Source organism: Spinacia oleracea, chromosome 4 (genome assembly GCF_020520425.1).
Source record: "Spinacia oleracea cultivar Varoflay chromosome 4, BTI_SOV_V1, whole genome shotgun sequence".
Classification (NCBI taxonomy): domain Eukaryota; kingdom Viridiplantae; phylum Streptophyta; class Magnoliopsida; order Caryophyllales; family Amaranthaceae; genus Spinacia; species Spinacia oleracea.
Genome location: NC_079490.1, coordinates 152,891,863 through 152,917,940, shown reverse-complemented (window position 1 = coordinate 152,917,940; position 26,078 = coordinate 152,891,863). Strand labels below are relative to the sequence as shown.

At 35.7% G+C, this 26,078-nt stretch overlaps 2 protein-coding genes across 2 annotated transcripts; both read left to right on the top strand.

Moving 5' to 3' along the window:
* Positions 1–1,030: 1,030 nt before the first annotated feature.
* On the top strand, positions 1,031–6,790 carry LOC110786214 (glycolipid transfer protein 3). Its single transcript, XM_021990753.2, has 6 exons — positions 1,031–1,358; positions 3,106–3,161; positions 5,597–5,727; positions 6,079–6,214; positions 6,309–6,452; positions 6,545–6,790. The coding sequence occupies exons 1-6, from the start codon at positions 1,124–1,126 to the stop codon at positions 6,578–6,580; spliced, it is 738 nt and encodes a 245-aa protein (XP_021846445.2). The 5' UTR covers positions 1,031–1,123; the 3' UTR covers positions 6,581–6,790.
* Positions 6,791–9,268: 2,478 nt separating this feature from the next.
* LOC110786216 (uncharacterized) lies at positions 9,269–12,912 on the top strand (the record flags this gene model as incomplete). The annotated part of the gene is made up of 4 exons (XM_056842450.1): positions 9,269–9,449; positions 10,480–10,963; positions 11,651–11,729; positions 12,284–12,912. Coding segments are annotated over 3 exons (684 nt in total), but the record flags the coding sequence as incomplete, so codon positions are not given.
* Positions 12,913–26,078: the final 13,166 nt, after the last annotated feature.

Sequence of the window (26,078 nt, the reverse complement as noted above, 5' to 3'; positions counted from 1 at the left end):
GGCCCCCCATTTTATTTTAATCATACTTTTTGCTTCACGCATTGGCAGAAATTAAGTCGCATTAAAATGGAAATCATCTACATAAACCCATTTATTATAGTCTACTCCCTCTATTTGTCCCTAATTGTTTGTTCCATTTGCCTTCGTACAGTCTATAAGACGTGATTTAAAATGTAAATATTTTGTATTTTACACGCATAAAAATAATAACAAATTGATATTCTAAAATTATACATTGAATCGAGTCTAACAACATCTCATGTGATTATACTATTATTTATAGGTTAGTGAAAATTCATGATCAAACTTTTTAAAATTGACCCAAAAATTAAAATTTTCACGGTAAATATTTAGGGACGAGGAGAGAAGTATCAATCGGGCAGGTTAGTGACATATATGAGGTAAGTAAAAGTACTCATAGGTTATAAATTACAAAAGGTCTTGCATACATAAGCTGTATAATAAATTTATTGTACACTTACATAACTTTTACCCAGTTTTCTCTAACTTTTACAAAAAAATTTCTAACTTTTTTTTTTATTAGAAATAAAGGTTGATATATAAATATTTTAAAGGGTTAAATGAATAATTTTATACATTATTAGTAATTTTGAAGAAATATTTTTATTAAATTGAAAGTTTTTATCACTAAATAATAGATAACTTTTACATATATAAGGGTAACTTTTAAGCATTTTACGTTAACTTTAACTTGAGTGTACAATATTTATCGTACACCCCGTGTAAATAAGGATTTGTGTATAAATTAAGCCATAGTTCATACTTCATAGAGATGAGCAGCTAGTGACAGTTGTAAATAGAATATCTATACTTATGTAATGCCCCCCAAATAAAAAACAAACAAAGTCAAGTAGTGATTTGAACCCACAAATTGTTTACACATAGACATAATGCACATATAAGTAAAAAAAAAAACTAGTTAACATATATGATAAATATTAGACATATAGTAGATGCAATGCACTTCAAGATTAAATATAAATAGATGTAGTATCTTCTGTAATTTAATAAAAATATATACTTGTATTATGTGATTAGGGTTAGTGTTGAACACTATAAATATAGAAAACAAGAAGAGAAGACTTTTAATTTAAAAGAAGAGATGAAAAGAAAGAGAGAACTAATGGCAAAAGAAACTGAGATTAAGTCTGCTATTCAAGAGCTTTCTTTGATTAACAAGCTTATCAACAATGGTAATGGCGATTCGAGTTCACCGTCTTCTGTTGTTGCTGCCACTGTCGTCGTTGCTGCTGTTTCCGAACAACAACGACGTGTTCTTTCCTACATACCCACTAGCTCTTTTCTATCTCTTTGCACCTTAATTGTTCAAGTTCTAGGTACGTAACTTCTTGAGTTCGATCTCTTTTATCCTTCCCTTTCCTCGTTCACTTATGTTTCAATTCGTTAGATAAATTAAATCCCTCGATATCCAAAGCCTGCTAGACTCTCGCTTTTTTAGATAAATCCCTTGATATGCAGAACCTACTAGACTCCCGGTTTTGTTTGGATGAATCACTAACTCACTCTCCAGAGACTACTACACTCTCGACTTTGTATTCGAGTCAGGTCGGCTGGTCGGTCCAGTAGTTCTTTTTGTGTTATCACCTTAGGGCTTATCCGGATTCGGGACGAGTTATGGGTAGATAGGTTTCAGTTCCCTCCTAATTGTTGTTGCGGTATCGAACACGCGGTAATATCTACCAAGTTCAACCTCAATCACTACTGAACCAACAAACAATTAATTCGGTCCACTAGTTGGTTGTTTTTTTTTTTTTTTTTTTTCTTCTTTTTTGTCAAGATTTTTTAAAATATTTTGTTGATCTTCTCATGAATCATGCTTGTGGGTGTTGTCGTTTTGCTTTTTTATAAGAACAACTTGATAATCAACGTAACACCCATTATTTCCTATTTGGTAGTATTGGTAGCTATCCAGATATTGAGATATGCTAGGATTTTTTGCTTTATTTGGATAGATCTGAAATTTCCATTATAGGCGCTTTAAGTATTATTGATGTATGATTGACCAATTCATTTTAGAAATGAAGGTCAATGATTTGTTGTTGGAAAAAGTAGTCAGAAGATCTTTAGGAAACCCATTTAATATGTGAGATGTTCTTACAAAAACATCAGATTGGAATGATTGAATTTCTTCTTCTATATATTTAAGAGTAATCAATAATTAGGAGTACTACTTAGTATGTTTTTGGTGTGAATGCTCGAGCTACAAATTAAAAGGCAATATCAATGACTGCTAAAGGGAGAGGATTTCAACTTGTAATCCTATCATACATAATTATAAGTTTTAATCACTAGTTCATGACCCTTGTATGAAAGTTTTTGGAAAATAATTAATGCAACTTTTTTTTTTTTTTTTGGTTGTAGGCATGGTTATGTATAGTTTGAGTACTACGTAGTACTCCCTCCGTCCCGGAATACTCGACCCGGTTTGACCGACACAGAGTTTAAGGGACTTGAATTGACTTATTTAATTTAATAGGTAGTAGTTGATAGTGGGGTATTATTTTAATGTAGTTAGTGGGAAATGTGTAAAGGGGTGGGGTTGGGGGAGAGTAGGGGTTGAATTTTTAATTATTTTTTGTATGGAGTAGAGGGGGTAGGTGGGCTAATAGGGGTGGAGTGAGAAATAATATAATATTGTTAGAATATTTCCATTTTTAGAAACAGGTCAAGTATTAAGGGACGGTCCGATAAGGAAAACAGGTCAAGTATTCCGGGACGGAGGGAGTATTTTAATTTTCATATTTTGTGTAAATATATATGCATTCCCCCCCCCCCCCCCTTGAGCATCGAACAAAACAACAAGCATATATCTTGCTTATATAGTTTGATAATTATTGTAATACTTAATTCCAACTCCTTTTAAAAGAGAACACTCTACATTCTGAAAACAAACTTAATACGGAATTGATTTTGGTTATCACATAATTTTTATGCATTGTGAAAACCATAAAAACACACACTACACGTACAGTTACACAAATAAAATTGCGCGATCTTGTTATATATCGCGTTCGCTCTCACTTGGAGATCGAAATAACATTGTTTTGTATGAATTACATGCAGATAAGATAGGGCCGACGATGGTTGTGCTGAGACAAGATATATTCAAGAACATTCAGGTACGAATTACCCCTTAATTAACTCCATTACCTTAAATGTTTTTCTCGTTTTAAGAAGTTGAATGTTTTGTGCAAAGGTGATTGTTGATCCAAAGTCAAAATATTCTTAATTATCTTAAACTAAAACAGGTTTTATTATATTTACATACAAAATGTCATATAGTTGATCGATCTGCTTTGCCAATCATGTAATACTACGTATTATTTTGGGGTGTCTAGAATACGTTGTTACCTTTCTAAAGCCCGTAATTAGATCTGGTTATCGGGCGGGGCGGGTCAGGGTCGGTGCGGGTCAAAAGAGGGTCGGGTATTGAAAGGGTCATTTTTAGCGGGTCGATAATGGGCGGGTCAAAAGCGGGTCGCGGGTCAATAGCGGGTCATTAGTGGGCGGGTCAATAAACGAGCAATGAAAAATGAAAAACAAAAGAGCCATGTGCAAGTACAAGTAAATACGAAGCTATACACGTAAGTTTTTGTATCATTACTATTTTAATTTTCAAAATAATTGTAGTATAAGTTTGACCCTATAATGACCCTGTCCAATAAAGGCCCTGTCCAATAAGAGTCCTGCCCAATAAATGCCCTATTAACTTGACCCTAACCCTATATTCATTTGACTACCCTGTCCAATAACCAGGTCTACCCGTAATACATGGTTATGATTAGAAAAACATCTAATATTTTATACTTGGTACCTAGTATATAAGTTGTAATATGTACTACCTAAGTACTTGAATAAGTATAAGTGATGAATATTTTGTAAATGTAATTATTTTTTTCTTTGTAAAATCACTTGAAAACTTATTAGAGTAAATGTAGTTTTAAAAGAAATCAATCATCTATACGCGCGGATTAGATCTTTTGATTTCACACAGATGGATTAAACCATCATTATCTTATTTGGACGAAAAAAAGTGAAAAATGTTTAGGTGGCCTAAGGATTACCAATAACAGAACCAAGAGAAGAACTTGAGAAATCATAAAAATAAAAATAAAAATAAAAATGACTACTCAGTCATTATGCATGTAGTGTAGACAAATCACAGTAACTAATAAGAATGGTCAAAGTGCATGTAATGGTGATGAGATCCTATTGGTAGTGATCGAAGATACAGTGTTACAGAAACATGCTCCCGCAGATGGAGCATAGATCCTCATGTGCATGGGTTAAATGCCCAAGATATTAGGAATTGAAGGTCGAGGCCGGACTACAGTAAATCACTAGTATACACATGTCCACATGTAAAAGACTTAATACGTGTCGTCCAGTCCCTTAATACTCGACCTATTTTGACCGGACATGCTTGTCAATGTAAAATTTTGACCACCAATTTCTTTAACTACATATTATAAAAACTTATAAAAATATTGATATTTTGAAAATATATATTAAGATGAAACTAACAATATATTATATACTAACATTTGTTTTCATATACCAAAAATAAAATATGGTAAAAGTGAATTATGTGAATAGTGCAAAAAGTCAAACTGAATCGAGTATTAAGGGACGGAGCCACGGAGGGAGTAACCAGCAGCTATTCTTGATTATTTATACACAAATGTTACCACTTACCAATTACTCCCTCCGTCCCTTAATACTCGACCTGTTTTGACACAGACACGTTTGCCAATGCACAACTTTGACCACCAATTTCTTTAACTAGATATTATAAAAACTTATAAAAATATTATATTTTGAAAATATATATAAAGATGAAGCCAACAATATATTATATGCTAACATTTTTTTCATATATACTAGAAATAAATAGGGTCAAAGTGAATTATGTGAATAGTGCAAAAAGTCAAAATAGATCGAGTATTAAGGGACGGAGGGAGTAATATAATAAACAACATGCCTATGTTCTTTTTTATATACCGAGTATATCCATTTATTTCAGCCTTTTCTGTAGTTGATTTTAAAAGTAGACATAGATTTTGACGGTGGAGTTTTAGGATTGGTAGCATGTTTAATGTCACTGGAGGAAGCAATTCCATTTTAGATGAGAAATGGCGTGGTGTGCATGAAATAGGGGTTGTGACTTGTGATTACGATGTTCTTATTCACTTGAAATAAGATTGGAGTTACTTTGACCATATTTATATAGTACGTTAATATAAAATATAAAAGAAAAGATCATTATCAAGTTGGATCAATCTTGTTAATATGAATTATGAAGCATAAGGTAGTTGACAAAAGAAAGCACATGTAGAATAAATTAAAAAGATCCGATATGATTCTAATAAGAATAAATTTGTGAAATGAAGAGAAGCATTCATATAATGAAAACTTGATAAGCGTATGTGTAACAAACGTATACGTAAGTGATGATTGTATTACTACTAAATTGATACGGAGTTAACAAACTTTGATTATACATATACTCATTAGATGTTATATATATGTCATGCATGATGAACCATGACAACAGAGATTGGAGATGCTTAGTGATTCAGACCCGGCAACGTATTCAAATTTGGTAGAAATATTAAACAAAGAAGCAGTTGAACGAAATGCCAAAAAGGGGAATAGTTGTAGCAAAGCTTTGCTTTGGCTCACCAGGTATTTTATTATTACACTACACTACACTACACTACATCGTCATCATATTCTACTACTACGGAGTACGGAGTACGGAGTAGTAATTAATAAAGTGTTACATACGTTAAACATGTGTTTCGATGTACTTAATTTTGTTAATTATAAACATGGAATTAAGTACGTATTACTGCCTGAAGATTCCTAGAGCTTAATATATGATAGAGTACTTGTCTATAATGGATGACGGTTAAACAGTATTAGTCCTTGAATTCATTTCATAATCATTTTAAATACTTTTCCAGAGTTGGTTTGAGTTGGTCAATTAAAACTAAATTGATATTGGTTTTGGTATACTGTAATTGTTTTGATTAGGTCGTTAGACTTGATGGCTGCACTGCTTCAACATGTTGCAATAGAACCAAGGGCAAACATAGAACAAATTGTTGGAAATTCATACGAGATGACCTTGAAACCTTGGCATGGATGGATTTCAGCAACTGCTTATAAAGTAATTAATTTCCACATCTTTTAATTACTAACTCCGTAATAGTACTAGTTGATCATTCTTATTTCATATAAATTAATCTATCTATGAGTTGCAGGTAGCCTTGAAACTTTTGCCTGATACAAATACACTTATAAGCCTGTTAATGGGCAAAGGTGATAACTTTGACACTCTCAGAGATGAAATCCAAGTATTACTTTCTTTACTCGTGCCTCTCCTACAACAACTTCACTCCACTCTTGTAACTAACTAACCTCATCAACTATTTTATTTTATTTATACACATTCTATTTTTATGTATTTCTTTTCTAACCATGCGCGTCATTAATCCAGGACTTATATGGACTGGATAAACTCAAGTCTACCTGAGGAAATGCGTTCGATCCACATGCAAATTAAATACTACGGAGTAGAAATTACTATTGTACATAATTACCCTTGTTCTTTTTATACCTTTTCCATATTCTATCTTATCGATCACTTTATTTTACTCCCTCTGTATTACAAATCTAGAGCGTATGAGGCTGTCAATCTATGATTCTGCATTCTATTAATTAATGTAGATCGTGCTCTTAATTACTTCCTAGTCCCTAAATGTTTGCCACAATCTGGTAACATTCATGCTGAAATGGTGGTGTTAATGTATTATTGGTCCACAGTGCTGATCTCATTTTCCATGTGTTTACGGAGTACAAGTTACGTCTTTTCAGGCCAATAAGTTCCATTCAGGTTTTATAAATATCAATTGGCCGTTAGATTAATCAAGTTTAATTCATTCCAATAAGTTTGGATTTCATCTCAGGCCCATCAGATTAATCAAGTTTAATTAATTCCAATAAGTTTGGATTTCATCTCAGGCAAATAGAACTAAGAGATATACCCCTCCGTATTTTTTTGGGAGTCGGAATTACTACTTCCGACCGTATTTTATGTGGAGTCACAATTTCATTTTTGTTAAATTTTACACCCACTCCCAAATTATTTATTGTTTTTACTTTTTTTATGAGCACACCTTAATCATAAATACTTTCATTCTTGGTAACTTTTACACCCCTCTCCTTTTTTATATTTCTTTATTGTCAACTACCCTATTTGTATCATTATTGTTCCGGTAAGGGATATAGAACAATATTGAGGTTTGACCGTCTTCGTGATTAGATGTTGACTACGCCCTGCACAGTAAAAAGGTTAACTAGGCTCGGGGGTGATCTGAGAATTACCCCTTCAATGCTTAAGTCAGATTATTCTAGTTGCTCTGTAATAAATGCTTATCGGAATGGTTAGGTGAGATTACTTACCTTCGACATTGAATAAGGGTCCATATATATAGGCAAGCGACTCGTACAGATGATACGGATCTTTACCCATCGATCCTTGGACCTTCTTGTTTTTTTCCTAGTTCATCACAGACAACAGAGTTATCCGGACTGTAACTATTCCTTGGCCCATATATCGACTGGAACGTTGTTCCCTTGTGCTTGTCTGGCAATACTTGTGTTGGTCAAGGGTGCCCTATTGGCATGCCGGTAGGGCTTCCCGTACAACTAGCCCCCTTCGTAGTGATGCAACAGCCCTGGCGATTGCGATTGCTCTGAAGAAATATACCATGAACAACTAGCCCCCTTCGTAATGACCACACCTAGTAGGTGTTGTCGTTACAGAAAGAATGTGTGATAGTACATGCGGGATTGCCCTGATGGATCGACTAGCCCCCATTAGGGCAAAGACGGCTGCATTTAGCTCGCTTCGCGCAAGTGATGCCCCTTGAGATTTTTGGACGATTGGACAACTAGCCCCCTTGAAATTGTTGGACGACTGGACGACTAACCCCCTTGAGATTTTTGGACGACTAGCCTCCTTGATACTTTTTGGATGATTGGACGACTAGCCCCCTTGATATTTTTAGACGACTAGCCTCTTTGATACTTTTTGGATGACTGGACGACTAGCCCCCTTGAGATTTTTCGACGACTAGCCTCTTTGATACTCTTTGGATGACTAGCCCCCTTAAGATTTTTGGACGACTAGCCTCCTTCATATTTTATGGACGACTAGCCTCCTTATACACGTGGAGACGTTGCACCTTCTTTTGGACGCGTGGCGGGAAAATTTAAAATTAATTTCGACATGTGTCTTCCATCGGGCCTGTCTTGGGAAAACGCGATTGATCCAACCACCCTTATTCCTTCCTGTCTTGTCAACTGAACGGCGGTTTGACTTCCTCATTTCTTTATGTAAACCTCTCCCTCTTCTTTTTTCAGTTTTTACGCTCTCTCTGAAGGAAATAATGTCCTTGGTCCAAGTATGCATTCAATGCTAAGTCTAATAAATGCGGTTAAGTATTAATTAAACAAGTTAATAAATTCAGTAAGATCAAGTGAGCTGAATGCCTAACTAGAGGCCGCTTCAGTTCAAGTGGAATTAATAATATTAATCCACAACTTACTCTTGACTGAACTCATAGGGTCACACGAATAGTACGTGAACGGATCAAGTATTTAAGTGAATATATTATTCATTAAGTACTTTTTGGAGTGTGTTTCTTGTTTTTCTTGCTCGAATCCGACTGTGTATTTTCCATTTTCTTTTCGTATGATGACTGTAGTTTTCAAGTGCGAGGTCCCTTCCTTCTAGCCCCAATTATTCCGGTAAGGGAAATAGAACAGTATTGAGGGCTGACCGTCTTCGTGATAATGGATGTTGACTGCGTCCTTTATAGTGAGAAGGTTAACTAGGCTTGGGGGTGATCCGAGAATTACCCCTCTGATGCTTAAGTCAAATTATGTTGGTTGCTCTGTAATAAATGCTTATCAAAATGATTGGGTGACACTAGAGGAAAAATGCTTATAAGTTGCTCATCAAAAGTTTCCCTTATTAAACAAGGGCAACTTTTAAAAACAAAAAAATTAAAAAAATAAAAATAAATTGAAATCTCAACTTTCCCTCAAAACAAACGCAACCTTTAACCTAGGCTAAAAAAAAAAAACAACACTGCGCTCCTCGTTCCCTGCTCACACATTCGCTCCCTGCAACCAGACGATACCATCTCCCTGCTGACCGGCGAAGCCACCGGCGCTCTCATCCTTCTCAGGTGACCGGCGAAACCACACTCACACACTCGCACCCTCTCTCCTCCTTCTCAGGCGAAACCACCACCGGAACTCCTTCATCCCCCACGCACCAGCCGTCTGCCGGCATCAAAAGGGCTCTTCTTCATTTCCGTTTCTCTCTCCTCAAGGTAATTTCAAAAACTCTGAAATTTGTAATTTCTGTTTGTTTTCTTTTGTTATTTTTTCCTTGTCCTTTTTCCCAGCTTGGATCTTTCTGCTTTTTTCAATACTGTTTATGGGGGTAGATTTTTCATTTTTGATTTTTTAATCATGTGTTGCATTTTAGGGTTTTACTTTCTGATTCTCAATTTGATCTGGGTTCCTAATTTATTTGTTTTTAATTTCAATTTTGTATTTATTTTTTTAATAATCAGAGAATTTCTTTGTGGTTGATTTATCTGTTTTAATTTGAGTGTTCTAAGCTGATGGCGTTGGCGGTTGGTGTATTGGATTCTTGAAGTTCTCAAATTTGTCAAAATCAAGGTTTTTAGTTCATAGCTGTAGATAGGCAATGTTAATTCATAAGCTAGGCTGATAGTAGAGTTTTACTATTGATTGAACAATTTGAATTAGGTTTATAATTTTTTCATGTAATTGTTGTATAGTACACTGATCAATCTTTCGTTGTCGAATACCGGCCTGAAGTATAAATTGAATGGGGTTTTAAGTTATCGTGCTCGAGCTTCATTGCCCGAATGCCTATACTTACATACTTTTGGGTTATAGTTTGAAATAGCCTTTCCTTTGTTTAGTAGAAAGATATAAGATGGTGCCAAATTAAGTTTTAAGTTATTGTGCTTGAACTTCATTGCCCTTACGAGTTACGAACATACCTTCGGGTATTTGTAAATGTTCGAAATGGCCTTTCCTCCGTGTGATAGCAAAATGTAAGATGGTGCTTTATACAATTTCATGTTGTGTGTATGTGTGTAGATGTCCTGTAGAATGATTCAAAAGTGTGCTTATTTAGGCTTGTTATAAACTTATAATGGGCATTGTCTACTTATAGAGCTTGCAACTTGTTTAAACATTGTCTTCGAATGCAACTTTGTGACTAGTGTTTTTCTCATGATGTGATTGCTTGACAACATTGTACCAATTACCCAACTAAAGTTTTGTTTGGTAGGGTGTTACGATTTTCCCATTTTCACATTTTAGGTCCTAGTGATGTAACATCTACAGGAACTAGTGACCAAAGTGGTCTTGATCGTGATAAAGATGGAGCCTATGTATGCGATCCACTAAACTCCGTGCATATGGTTACAAACGTGATGGAAACTCTGGTTAAAAGGGTTTTAATTGCAGAGTCTGAAACTGCTATTGAGAAGGAGAAAGTCAACTTTGGTAAAGAAGAAATTAAGAAGAAGGAAAATCAACTTGAAAACATGTCTTTGAAGCTTGAGGAAATGGAAAGATTTGCTTTTGGAACTAACTGTATATTAAGTGAGCTGCGACAGCGGGTTAAAGACTTTGTTGACGAGACATCTAGGCAGAGACAGAGAGCTGCGGAAAACGAGCATGAGCTTTCTCGTGTACGTGATTTTGAGTCTCTGAAATCATATGTCAGCAGTCTCATCAGTGTAAGAGAAACACTCATTTCGTCTGAGAAACAATTCCAAACTATTGAAAAGCTCTTTGAAAGGTTAGTATTTGTTCAATTCTTTACGTTAAGTGTAAAATTTGAATCCTTTTTTCCCCATTCAGCTTCATAGAGATGTTAAGTTTCTTGCCTCCTTCGTTATCATTTGTTGTTGTCATCATGGATGAGTATCAGATTATATATTGATTATGGTTGATTGAAATTAAAATTTGTGACTATTGCGCGTTCCTCTGATTGCTTGAATTTAGCATCAACTGACATATTCAATTATGAAAATCTTTTTATTTGTATGCAATATCCTGAAATCTTAGATGTAAACGTATCTGCCGTGTCCTTGTTATAACTTTGGGATTCACTAAGGTTGAAAATCATCTCAATTTAAATCATAAATGTAGATGAAATAAGTTGTTGTTTTTTATTTTTGGTATAAGAAGATTTTGTTTTTGGTTCTTGGTATATGATTTAAGGCTAGTTAGTTGTTAGGTCTTGCTTCCGTGTTTAACGGTTGTGGTTGTTCTAGTATATAGTGGATTTTTTCTGTTACATTGGAGTTTCACGAGCTAGATAAACGTTGATGTTGTTGATGTAATTAAACTTTGTTGTAATTTTATTCATTTCTTAAAATGATGTTATCTGTTGATTTAATTTACAGTATGTCTTATTATCAAAGCATATCATGCTATACTTTTATACTTTGATGAATTATGATTCTGTCTTTCAATTATCCAGATGGATTGTTCATTTCTGAATTGGCAGACCCATAGTGACGCAAGAGAATAACTAGACTTGTTACTAAACATTTATTAAGGTAACATTCTCACATGTTTGAGATTTTTTTTTGTTTAATGTCTATATCATTTCATTTAAAATCTAGAATCAATATCTTTTTGTTCCTAAATCCCATCTTGCTCATCAGTTTCTCTGTTTCTTCTTCTATCTTCCTCAAAGCATCAATCTCCCTCCTTTTCCACAGGTTTTCGGCTTTTTGATCTTTATTACTCAAACTAGAATATTCTTCAATTGACAGACTAATTCTTCCTGGGTTTTGCTGATAATAACCCTCGAATGATACACCTTCATTGCTCAATGATAAAGCCCTGATCTCAGCCAAAGCAAGAGATTCAGCAGCCTTAGCAGCATCCTCAAGCTTCTTGGAGACAACCCATCTCATTTCTATCACTTTAAGGCTTGTTTTTGTCTGCTCTACATCTGACATTGCCTTCAGAACTTCTTATCTAGCTGCTTCAGCTGTCTGCATAAACTGATCAGCCTCAAAATTCAACTCTCTAAGCTCTCTTGAGATAGCTAATGGGTTAAACGCTTCATTCCTAACTTTCCTTTCATGTCTACCTTCATTGACAGCACTCGAAGGTTGCAGTTCAACTGAGGCTTTCTCCCTGTCCATTTTTTGCTGAGAGCCTCAACAGACTGTTACAATGGTGTATTGGTGACTGGAATTATAAAATTATAATTGCTTCCACTAGAGCATTGATAGTCCTAGGAAACTACGTTGAGCAGCTTGGTATTGTGCGTACCGTAGAGACCCAGAAAAATACAACGTTTCCTGGTATCTATCAATCACTTTCTCTTGGGTTTAGATACTTGTGCTGCTGTCTCCTTTATTCTCTGATAAATTGACGGGTTGTTTCCTTTGAGAGACTTGAGTTTTAGACCCTCATCCCCTGTAACTAAAAGCTGAAATGAGTCCAGTTTTGAGATTGAAAAATGCGCTTGACTATGTAAGAGATGCAGATGCTGGAGCAAGTCTTTTTTGGAAAGAGTATAACTGGTGCTCAGTGTAAGTTGGAGAAGAACCAGAGTGATGGCCAAGGACTCAGTTACAAGCCAAGCCCAGAATTTGTCTTGCAGACTCTTGCCTTTATGGGTTTTGTTTGAGATGAGAGGAGGGTGGACAGGCTTGTCGAAATTGGTTGTTTAGTTTGTATCCCTTGCGACTTTAAGTTGATATGCACATATATTAGGATTTTATCAGCCACACATAAAATAATTATCTGAAAACTATGAAAAGTCAGGTGATCCAACCACCCTTATTCCTTCCTGTCTTGTTAACTGAACGGCTATTTGACTTCCTCATTTCTTTATGTAAACCTCTCCCTCTTCTTTTTCAGTTTTTACGCTCTCTCTGAAGGAAATAATGTCCTTGGTCCAAGTATGCATTCAATGCTAAGTCTAATAAATGCGGTTAAGTATTAATTAAACAAGTTAATAAATTCAGTGAGATCAAGTGAGCTGAATGCCTAGCTAGAGGCCGCTTAAGTTCAAGTGGAATTAATAATATTAATCCACAACTTACTCTTGACTGAACTCGTAGGGTCACACGAATAGTACGTGAACGGATCAAGTATTTAAGTGAATATATTATTCATTAAGTACTTTTTGGAGTGTGTTTCTTGTTTTTCTTGCCCGAATCCGACTGCGTATTTTCCATTTTCTTTTCGTATAATGACTGTAGTTTTCAAGTGCGAGGTCCCTTCCTTCTAGCCCCAATTATTCCGGTAAGGGATATAGAACAGTATTGAGGTCTGACCGTCTTCGTGATAATGGATGTTGACTGCGTCCTTTATAGTGAGAAGGTTAACTAGGCTTGGGGGTGATCCGAGAATTACCCCTCTGATGCTTAAGTCAAATTATGTTGGTTGCTCTGTAATAAATGCTTATCAAAATGATTGGGTGATCATGTACCTTTGGCATTGAATAAGGGTCCATATATATAGGGGGCAACCCGTAAAGAGGGTACGGATCTTTACCCATCGATCCTTGGACCTTCTTTCTTTTGGCTTGGTTCATCACACACGATATAGTTATGCCGACTGTAACTTACTTGGCCCATATATCGACTGGAACGTTGTTCCCTTGTGCTTGTCTGGCAATACTTGTGTTGGTCAAGGGTGCCCTACCGGCGTGCCAGTAGGACTTCCTGTACAATTATTATATCACATTCAAAGATACTTCGGAGGGAGTATAGGCTATTGTTCGCGATCAAGAAATCAAGAGTACGAATCTTATATTTGCGGGCTGATTGGTTCTGTATGGAGTATTGTTTCACGAGCGTTAGTAGGGTTGGAAGATATGCGTTGTTCTCTTTACATAATCTGGTTTTCTATGAGTACTTTTTGTTTTTTCTAATCTTATTTGGTTTTTTGGTCTAATCTAAATAAGAAAAATAGTCGGGCACGGGTATTAAGGAAGAATAGTTGAATGAAATAAAATAATAAAGCAAATGGGGTTGGGGTAAATATTTTAATCAAGTAAAATAAGTGGGGACCATTAAATTTTGGAGGGGTCTGGGGTGGGGGTTTATGAAATTAATGTGGTAGTGGATCATATGGTAAATTAGATATATTATTTAATTAGATGGTGGGGTTGAAAAGTTATTAAAAATGGTAAGTGTATCTCCTATTTAAATAAGGTCGGGAATGATAAGTGTGTCTCCTATTTAAATACGGAGCAAATAAACAATAAACATCAATCAATTTAACAAAAAATAACAAATGACATAATACCCAAGATACTTTTACTAATGACGGCGTCATTATTCCTTCGTTACCTATTTTAATACTTCTTTCACCAAATACCCATATTTTGAAACATAATTCACCAAATACTCATAATTTAAAATTACCCATTTTGATGCTCAACGGCTAGTTTTTGTGTTTAAAGTAGTCGTTGCTTATTGTTTGCTTATAAATACCACTTTTTCTAAGTGGCTATTGTTGTTTAGAAATTGTTTTGTTAATTTCATACTCCCTTCGTCCCACATACTCGTTACACTTTTCTTTTTTATCCGTCCCACATTATTTATTACACTTCTAAATTAGGAATGGTCCCACAATTATTATATTGTCTCTCTCATCCCACTAACAAAAGTTTGATCCTCACTCCCTCTCTCATTCAATTAAAAAAATGTTAAACTAACTCCTATCACATCTACTTTGGCAATAAAGTAACAATTAATAACCAAACAACCACTTATCACGTAAGACTTTGTGCAAAGATAAGTGTAATGAGTAATTTGGGACGGAGGAAGTGTCATTTTTTTCATGAGTTTTCTTCCCAAATCATCATCTATACCCAATCAGTCCACAAACTTAAAAGTCCTAAAAAAATTCTGTTATTATGGGAATAAATTTTCCATCAGAAACTCTGATACAACACTCAATCTGCAAAGGCAAGTGTGATCATGCAACAAGTTAAGATGGTGCAAGGGAGTAGTTAAGCAAAAAAAACAATGTGCAGCAACAATATTGTTAACTGAGTGTGTCGCTTCCTCTTCTTAACTTCATTCACACCCATTTTTCTCTTTTTAGGGGGTCTTCCAGCACTCCTCTTGATCCCAGGAGGGTTAATGGTGGCAAATCTGAACTCAGGCCACTAAGTGGGATTAGGCATTAGGTGCATATGATCTGCATATGTCTGTTTATAAGCTACACCCTTGAAAAAAATCACCCTCGAACCATGTTTGCAAGGCATTCCAGAGATCTTGTTGTAATTGCCTTGTTGTAAACATAGGGGTTGTACGCATTAGAAACTATCTAGAACATCTTGTGGAACAGTTCTCCACTCCAACTTCTATTCTTGCAGTTCATGTACAGATGCTGACTGCAAACCCTTCTAGTGGCCCTTGGGGGGAAAAATCATGACAAAATGATATAAAATTAACAAAATAATTTTTAAACTACAATAATCATTCAGAAAAGAGGTATTATGTAAGCAAACAATAAACAACGGTTACTTTTCAAACACAAAAACTAGCCGTTGAGCATCAAAATGGGTAATTTTAAGTTATGGGTATTTAGTAAATTATGTTTCTGAATAGGGGTATTTGGTGAAAGAAGTATTTAAATAGAGGTATTTGGTGAATTATGAAACAAGGCTAACGGAGGACTAATGGCGCCGTCATTAGTAAGGGTATCTTGGGTATTAAGTCATTTGTAAGGGGCATTTGGTGAATTTCTAAAAGTTTGCATTTGGTGAATTATGCAAAAAATCAGGGGTATTTCATGAAAATTCTGTAAAATCTAAGAATGTTCTACCCCACAAACATAAACATTGAAAATTGAGGACTTTCTATCAATCCATTCACCTAGCGGTGTTAATGAGCCAAGCTTGCTCGTGAACTATTCAACGCTCGGTTCGGTCAATGCTCTGCTCGACTAGAGCTCGTGTTCGGCTCAAATCTTAACGAGCCAAACCCGAGCTACCCTTGGCTTTGCTGAAAAGCTCGAGTTTTTTTAAATATTAATATTTAATAATTTTCAACAAAAAAAATTACATATAGGTACATCTCGTGCTTAACACCCCGGTCAGCAAAACCTCTAGGATTCCCATATTGGACACTATGGATAGCCATCTCCTCAATCACCTCTAAAGCTCTAGGCACCTCCAGTTGCATAAATTTCCCACTAGCAGCAGAATCTAGAATGGTTCTAGACTCGTTACCCAGACTGTTGTAAAATTGTTGGATCAAGAACCAGTCATCCATACCATGGTGTGGGCACTCTCTCTGCAGATCCTTGAACCTTTCCCAGGCTTCAAACAAACTCTCGTCTGCTCGTTGGGTGATGGAAATTATCTCTCCCCTTAGAAGAGCCGTCTTCTCAGGTGGGAAGTATTTCACATAGAAAGCAAGAGCCAAAGAATCCCAATCGGTGATTTTCATAGCTGCGCGGTTGAGACTATTAATCCATAGCTTTGCCTTCCCACTCAATGAAAATGGAAAGAGTATCTCCATAGTCTGCTCTGGTGTTAAATTCTTCTGCTTAATGGTGGCACAATACTGAATGAAAGACTGAATATGGAGATTAGGATCTTCACCCTTCTCCCAACCGAATTGGTGTCTCTCGATCATATTTATCAGCTGGGGTTCGATCTTGAAATTTTCGACCGCAATGGAAGGCATGATCGCCTTGGGAAGCACAGATAGACTTGGATTAGAATAGTCCGTAAGCCTTGGCACAGGTGGGGGTGGTGGTGGTGGTGCTTGGTCACCCATCTCTGAATCTGTATGGAATAGATTGCTAATCAAATAGTCGGATTCAGAGTCCGAATAGTCCCTCAACTGTTCAATGAATTTACGTCGTCTACGAAAGGTCCGTTCAGGTTCAGGATCGAACGAAGTCAGATCGCTGGTATGGACAGTCCTGGGCATAAACAAACAAAAACTAGAAAACAGTCGTGAGATCCGATCTCAAGGAACGGGAGTCCCTTGAGAAGTAACAAACAATAATCTAGAAAAAAACAATTAATAACAGAAAATAAAACCGTTTCCCCGGCAACAACGCCAAAATTTTTGACAGGCTAAAGTCGTATCACCTAATCAAAAATAACCTAAGTCCACTAGCTAGGTAGCAAGGGAAGTCAGGATCGAATCCACAGGGAAACAGGCGTTCTTTCTACTATCAATTAATTAATCTAGACTATTGGGAACAGGAATTGGATGATGGTTTGTATGCTAAGACTACGAACGATAATTAAACGAGTAAGAATCAATATATTAAGGAATCTAGGGCATAGGTTCACCAACAAACAACAATCCAGGACAATGAACAATCATGATAATCAACAAAGTAATTAATTAGACTAACATGCTCTCTCGAATCGATACTAATCATAGACTTAGAATTAACGGGCTCTCGCTACGTATTAACTCTAATTCCACCTATTGACACAAGCCTAAACATCAAATTGCATCTCTCGAATCTTAATTTGATATTGCATAACTACGACAATTAAACCTGCGCAAATCTAATTGTATAGTGAAATAAACCAATCAATAGTAGAAATCAATTACAATGCCAACAATCATGATTATTCAATATCCCTTCATATTATTCATGGATCCCCAAACCCTAGAAATTAGACTACTCAAGCATATTAACAATAAACAAAGCAATTAGCATGATTGAAAACATAATTAGAGCTAAACAAAGAATTGAAATAGTGAACAATACCTTAATTGAAGAACAATGGAAATAGAAATCTTGAATTTTTATTGAAATTGAAAACTAAGTGTTTGCATAAATTTAGAGAGAAATTAACTAAGAAAAATAAAAATAAGGGTTTCAATACTAGAATAAGATGTCCAACTAAAATAACTAAGCCTAGTATTTATAGTTTTCCCATAAACATAAGGAAAAACCGGAAGCAAACCGCGAGAAACAAGGCCCTGGGTTGTCGTCGCCCGCCGGGCGGAGGGAGACATTCTGGAAATCATCGGCACGCGCCCGGTCGGGCAGCTTCCGCCCGGTCGGGCAGACGTTCGCCCGTCGGGCAGCCATTCGCCCGCCGGGCGCGCGTACAAGCTGCACGATCCTCTATCTTTAAAACGCCATATCTCCTTCGTTATTCGTCGGAATTAGGCGAGTGACCACTCGTTGGAAAGCTATTGAAGTCTAAAATCTAATCCAATTGTAATCACTTCATTTAGAACGTAAGTTATGATCAAAAGAGTAGACGAGTGTCGGTTTTCTAGTTCTTTCACTATCCGCTTTGCTCGAAAACTCTTCCAACTCAGTGTGTGCTCTCGAAAGTACATAATCTCTTGCATTGATTCAAATGAGTAAGAAATGCAAAAAAATATGCTAATTCCTACAATGATGAACCTGAAACTACAAACACACTACAAGGAGCACATTAGTACTAAAAATCGCTCCGAATAGCTCATTTGAGATCAAAAAATACTAAGGGACGGGGGTAAAAACACTATAAAATATGAACATATCAGGTCTTGGGCCCCTTCGAACAAAAATTAAAAAAATAAAATAATCATTTAACCAAAGTACCTAATTTTTAGCCTCCTTTCTCTAACCGTCATCTTCGACAAATCCCTCTTTAGATCTATCTTTAATCCACATTGCCTTTTGAGATTAAGTCTCGAATTTTAGAGTTATAACATTCTATATAACAGTTCGATTTGGTCATTTTGTCACTATCAAAGATTTCAACAGTCATCCCTCTATAGTCTCAGTCAGCTTCTTTCTAGTCTCTTACAGCCTCAGTCGGCTATCTCAAGGAATTATTCCTGGTTTAGGCCAGAAATTTCAGATCTGGAGTTGTCTTCAAGTTCTTTGTCGATGGTCGTTCGTCGTCATCTTTGCGGGCCTTCAAAGGTGTTATAAGTCTCTACCTATTAATGAAAGTCTACCTCTCATCATGCTTTTCCTCTCTGTTCCTTGGGATTACACAGAGAGCTAGGTCAGCACAAAAAATGTGGGTAAAATCTGAAGCAAGCTTGTGTTTGAGCCTTTTCTCATAATAAGAAGATACTCTATAGTTGACTATTCTTGTTGATATGTTTATTAATTTTTTTTATTCCATTAGGTTATACTTCCTCCGTTCATTTTTACTCGCAACGTTTGTCATTTTTACGCATGCCAATGCATAACTTTGGTCATTAATATCTTTAATTCTCTTTAAGCAAAAATTATAAAAGGTTAATATTTTGAAAATACATATTAAGACGAATCTAACAAGATCCCACATAACTATGTTTTAATTTACGTAAAAATCACCAACAATATTCAAAATATATGTAAATAGTGTAGAACTTACAAACGTTGCGAGTATTAAAAATCGGAGGAATTATAGTTTTGCAGCTCTTTGTAACTTTGTATTTGATGTAGGTTAGTTTTTAATACTCTGTAGTTAAGTTTAGCTATTTGGGGTTGGGCTTCCAGATTTCTTGGTGAGGTCGAAGGTTTATCTTTTATCGCTCGGCTAGTCATTCTCCTTTGTAGTCTATTATCAAGTTTTCTTAGCACTAGGGCTAGGGTAAGTTGAGGCTAGAGTGTAGTTCGTATGTTCTCGTTGATTTCATTTCTTTGTCTTGAAATCATTGTATTTCATCCGCAAGGGTGGGTCATCTGAAAGGGTGAGCTAGACTGTCCGCATAGTTTTATTTCCTTATAAAAAAAACCAAAGTACCTAACTCACCTTTTAAAAAATGTAGGTTAAATTTTTGTTACCACCTAAAAAAATTAACAAATTGTTTTTTACCACCTAAAAAAAATACTCCCTCCGACCAGATTAGTTGTTACACTTACCTTTGCACAAAGTTTTAGGTGATAAATGGTTGTTTGGTTATCAATTGTTATTTTATTGAAAAAGTAGATGTAATAGGAGTTAGTGGGGTATTTTTTTAATTGAATGAGAGAGGGTGTGGAGACAAAAAAAAAGTTAGTGGGAAGAGAGAGACAATATACTATTGTGAGGTCATTCCTAATTTAGAAGTGTAACAACTAATCTGAGACAGACGAAAAAAGAAAGTGTAACAACTAATTTAGGACGGAGGGAGTAAAAATTGTTTTTTACCACATAAAAATAAAATAAAATTCGTCTTTTCCCACCTCTCACCTACAAAATTGATGAAAATGTTATGTGAATTAGTGGAAAATAAGGGGAAATGATAGCTTATATACCTGAAAATTGTGGGAGGACAGAAGGAAATAAAAATATAATCGTAAATGGGATCGCATAACGTTTCTGTCCATATTTCTGATTAAGAGGTGGTAAAAAAACAAAAACTTTATTTTATTTTTAGGTGGTAAGAAACAATTTATCAATTTGTTTAGGTGGTAAAAAACCATTTACCCAAAAATTTATTGTACTCTTCGAATCTCATATTCTCGCCTCTCACGTTTAAATGCATAACCCTAGCCATCGACACAAGAGAAGTTCTTGTCTCCTCTGCATTTCTGCAGTGATCCTCTTCCACCTCTGACGACCAAAGACAGACGAATCTTAAGTCTACGATATCTGTCGACCGATCAGGGGCGGGACTAAGGGGGGCTGGCGGGATTCATTACTAAGTCTAGATTTTACCCTCTATTATTTATGCTAAAAGTAAAATCTGCATATATGAATCAGAAGATTTGCTTGGCTAATTTGGGTGCTCAATGAAAAGGAATTGTCGGCTGACAATCAGATCTGAGGGTCGATTCTCGCCTGCCAGCATTCCCTCCTTCATTTTATCCTTTTATTGACTAATATTCATCCACCTTCTGCTCACCTTTACTTTATTGTTTTGATGACTGTCAACCTTCAATTCATTTTTCATACTTCATATAATATTATGGAACTCTATCATATTTAATAAATCTCTTGAATTTTGTATCTCTCCTCTTAAAAGCAAAGTGTCCACATCCTTGGTTTATACTTCGTAATTCTACAATCTCTAGTATAATACAAGAAAATGAAAGGAGTAATACTTTTTTAATTTGTGAAATATTGTGTGGCTATGTGCAATGAAATACCCCGTAATCTTATATTTTTTTATTTTTTTCTGATGCATATTTGATCTTGTCTATCGGCCCTCCCTAAGAACTTTTTTGGTTCCGCCCCTGCGACCGACAACCTCCCCTTTTTCCTTGAAGGTGCAAATCCAGTGGCTGTAGATAATTCATTTTCTCTCTTGTTTTTTTAGAAATTTTTAATGTGGCTGGTGTGGGGGGTCGAAAATGCGCGAGGCTAATGCGTGACCTTGTCCCTCGTGGGTGTGACGATTCTTTTTATTCAATCAAGTGTAATTGGATTTCCTGTGAGTATACACCCAATTGACTAGTAATATAGGAGTCGCCATTCAGTTTTTAACGACAATGAGAAAAACGGACAAAACCCGGTTATCGTGACATAAAGGGAGTGCAATTATGTTTGACCACGACGGCCATAGGTTCCCTTGTGATCCCTGGTGTGGGGATCTCTCAATATACACCCGCAAGGTAGAGATTGAGGGTTCGGGGGACTGTAACTACCGAGAGGAGTAATTCGCTCGTCGATAACTCCAGAGACAGGATATCCTTACTAGCTCAGCATAAATAATTGAAGGGACATGCGTTAACTATTAAACTAATCTGAATTGATTTTAGCAATATGCAACATATAATACTAATTCGATCGTGATTATCTGATTTAAATAACATTAAGGGACCTAGCATGATAATCCGATTTCCCAAAAATATTATATTTGTTAGGCGTGATAGGACAATCAAATTAGGTTAGTTTAACAGTTCATAAAAAGGGCGAGGAAAGTAGTTAAATCATCGAAAAGGGACACATTACGACGCACCCTTGAGAGGTGCGTCACGGTTCTCAGAAAACTAACCACTTTGACTTTGCTATTTCTCCTTTTTATTTAACGAATCTCAATTATGGGACAGGATACGTTCTGTTCGATTTATGGATCGATTGCGACAGAACGCGTGAACAGTTTCGCAGCGAGAGGCTTAGGCTAAGGGGTTTAGAGTCAATACTCATAATATATTATGTGTTGTTGTGTGTTGTTTCACGTCGAAACTAGGGGTCTATTTATAGGGAAGAGTTCGTGGAAAGATAGAATTGCAGAGTTCTAATCCACAAAGAATTAGGAAAAGAGACGTACCCAGGTATTTTCAGCACCCAGGCCTGGGAGCCGAAGATTTCGGCGCCCAGAGCCAGGCGTTGAAAATAGGGTCTGGGCAGTTTTGTTTAGTCAGATTCGGATTCCTAAAATCCGTAGAGTTTGAGATTAATTCGAGTCTTTTAGCGCGTATCAATTTTGTGACGGAATGCGTCTGGGCCCGTTACGAACTCTAGGCTCGTTAGGATTTTAATTAATACGTAACTCTTATTTCCGAATCCTATTAGGAATAGGATTCTCGCAGTTTTCTATCTCATTTAGGATTTATGTTGGAATGCAACACCTAATTCTGACAGGTTTCTATCTTTTATGATTTGCCACTTTTAGAAGCTACCTTTTACGGCAGTTACTATTTTTAGCAGGTTTCCATAAATAGCAGGTTTCGGGTGAAATGAAATGGGGAATCGAGATTCGTTTATTTTATAGGAGATGCGTTGTCAAGTGGAGTTTTTATGCTTTCATCATCGAACCTTTCACTTGCGGGAACGGGGACAAAAGTAGGTGTCTACAGCTGGTAATTTATACTTTTAGTTACACTCGTGTTGTTTGGCTTCGCGCTACGCGCGCGGTCTCCTGTTGTATAAAAAAGTTTAGGAAAAATAAATATGCTAGCAATTTGCATAATAGGTTTAGGGAAGAAATGCAGTACTTTGTATATCTTTTAATGTATGGACATGGATACATATATATATAGTAAATGAAAGATTCTCAATTTAGAGTTTCCCATTTCCTTTTTTATCAGTCTCAATTTTGTATGCCCTTTCTATTTCTGGCAAGTATGCACTACTAAAATCTAGAGTCTCATACCCTCTCTCGTTCAATTAAGAAAATACATCACTGTCATTTATAATACCTACATTCTAAATAAAATAATATTTAAAACTACACTATAAACTTTACCTAAAACTATCTGGCATGATAAATGGAAATTCTAAATTATTTATTATACCTACATTTTAATAAAATAATATTTAAAACCACAGTATAAAACTTTACCTAAAACTACGTGGTATGATAAATGGAAACTCTAAATTGAGATGGAGGGAGTATATTTTTTTTTGATGTACCACCCAGTCACTAGGGGTGGCAATGTGTAACGCCCCGACCTCTAATTCAATTATTAAAGCATAATTAGCAGCGGAATTAACCTAATTGGTCGGGACATAACCTGCCGTAACTTCCTTTTTGGAAATTACAAGGCAAACATCAATTATAAGCCATTAAATACTCCAAAATATATATAATAATCCTTTATATTATCAAAAAGTACATAACTTACTAAAAGTCTTTAATTAAAAACTATTAAAACGTTAAGCATAAACTAGGTGATTAATACTATAGTGAAATTCCTTGCCACTACTCGTTTCCATCGTTCCCCGCAGTACCTAAAACAGAAAACAAAACGGTGAGCCGAAGACTCAGTAACGAACTATTCTAGCAGCGTAAATTCATTTCAATTCTTTTTATTTAATAACACAGGGAGAATAGAATAAGTAAAATATTTAATAAAACATCATATTCAATTCATTCATAAACTTTGCAATTTAACATGCTAGTTGTCGGCAAGTACGAACCATGAAGGAATTCTCCACTAGGCCTGGGCCCATAAGAGCCTGGGCTCATCATCGTAACATGGGCCTGGGCCCTGATCCTGGGCTCATAAACCATGGGAGCCTGGGCTCGTAATCCATGGGTGGACAGGTGTCTGTGGTGCATGCATGACCGATAGATAGGAAGATGGTAGTTTATATACCGCCAGACAAACCAGGTCTTTCACTTTCATTTATCATGTTTTATGTATTTTTACCAAGCCTTGGCTTGTATTTCAGTTGAAATAACATAACTCATTTTATATCATAAAACATCATTTTGATCCTGTGATCAATAAACATATCATTTCTTTCAAAGCATTGCATAAACATAATTTTATGAGAAAACTCAATCAAATCATATTATAATAAACAATTCAAACAAATCATATTTCATCCCACAATCCATAAAACACATCAAAACATTTAATTCATAAATTCAATCATAACGTCATAATTTCATAAATCATATTTATAAGGGGATTGCGGGTACTAGCAATAGCCGTTACCTCACTTCCACGACTTTGCTAAGGATTTTCGTTGGTACGTTCGTCCTGAGCTCCGAGTCCAATTTCTTTAAAAATATTAAATAATTGAATTAGTACCAAATTGATAAATAATTTAACTTAATATTTTCGAAACTTTATAATTAACCAATTTTCTAATAATAATGTTAAAAAAAATATATAATTTCATAGTTTTAATGAAAATATAATTAAACATCAATTTTAGTGAAGAATATAATTAATTGAAATTTCAATCGAAATATATATATTTTCCTTAATTAATTTACACGAAAATCTTATTTAAATTTTGTCCTTGATAAATCCATTTAGTAACTTATTTTAGTTAAATCGATAATATAATTTAAAATCAATATTTTATAAAATCATAAATTTTATAAGTAATGAATTTTATAAATAACGAGTTTTAATATAAATAACGAAAAATTACACTTTCGAAATTTAACGAAAATGTTATTATTTAATCGAATTTTCAATCGAAATACATATATATTTTATAATTGATTTTCATGTAAATAATATTAAAAATTCCGTTTTTGTTAATTCAGGCTAAGTAATTTATTTTAGTAAAATCGATATTTGATAATTAAACCTGAAAATAAAATCAATTTATTAGTAAATAATTATATCATAAAAACTAATAAAACATAAATATTGCTAAATTTAAAATCTGAAAATTCAGATTGGTCTTACCAAAGGCCCAAATGGTTAGTTGGCACAATTTAATATGGGTTTGAGGAGAATAAAAACAAGGCCAAGAAAATCTGATTTTTTTTTATTTTGCTTTGGTTCTGGTTGAGGCACGAGCAAACAGAGAAGGAAGGGAGGAGAGGAGGAGGGAGGAAGAGAGGAAGAGGGCGTGGAAGCTGGCTGGGCTGGGCTTCGCCGGGGATTTCCACGGCGATGGTGGAGGTGGTTTAGCGGCGGCGGAGCAGTTAAGGGGATGGGGGTGGTGATTTGCGAAACAGGGGAAACAGGGGAGGGGAAGGTGCGAGGGAGAGGGGGGGACGACGGGGTGGTTCTGGGCGGTGGTTTGGTGGATGTGGTTGTTGATGGTGGTCGGAGGAGTAGAGTGGTGCTGGTAGTGTGGTGGTTGTGGTGGTGGCGTGGGGCGAAAGAGGAGAAAGAAAGAAGGAGGCAGTGGGACGCTAGAGGAGGAGAGAGCAGGGAAGGGAGTTGTGGTGGGGTGGTGGTGTTCGGTGGTTCTGGGTGGTCGGGTGATGCGGGGTGGTGGAGTGGTGGTGAGGATGGTGGTGCACGGTGGTTGAGGTGGTTGTTGTTGGTGGTTGGTTGGATTGAATCACAGAAAAACAAGGATTGTGATTAAGATTGAGATTGAAATTGTTTTTGGTTTGTTGTTGAAATTCCATCCAAAGTTCTGATTATGTACATGAGAAAAGTGATGAACAAGCTAGGAATTGTGCTTGGGGTCCAAGTATCTGCACTTGGACTGAATTATGGGAAAGAAGGAAGGAAGTTGACTTCCTGGTTTGAGCGTGGAGAGCAAACAAAAAAAATGAATTTTCTTTTTTCTTTTTCTTTTTTTTTATTTTATTAATTTTCACAATATTTGGCAAAAATTCAGAAATTGTAATTAATTTTCGGAAATTGCTTAAAATAATTCCTTAAAA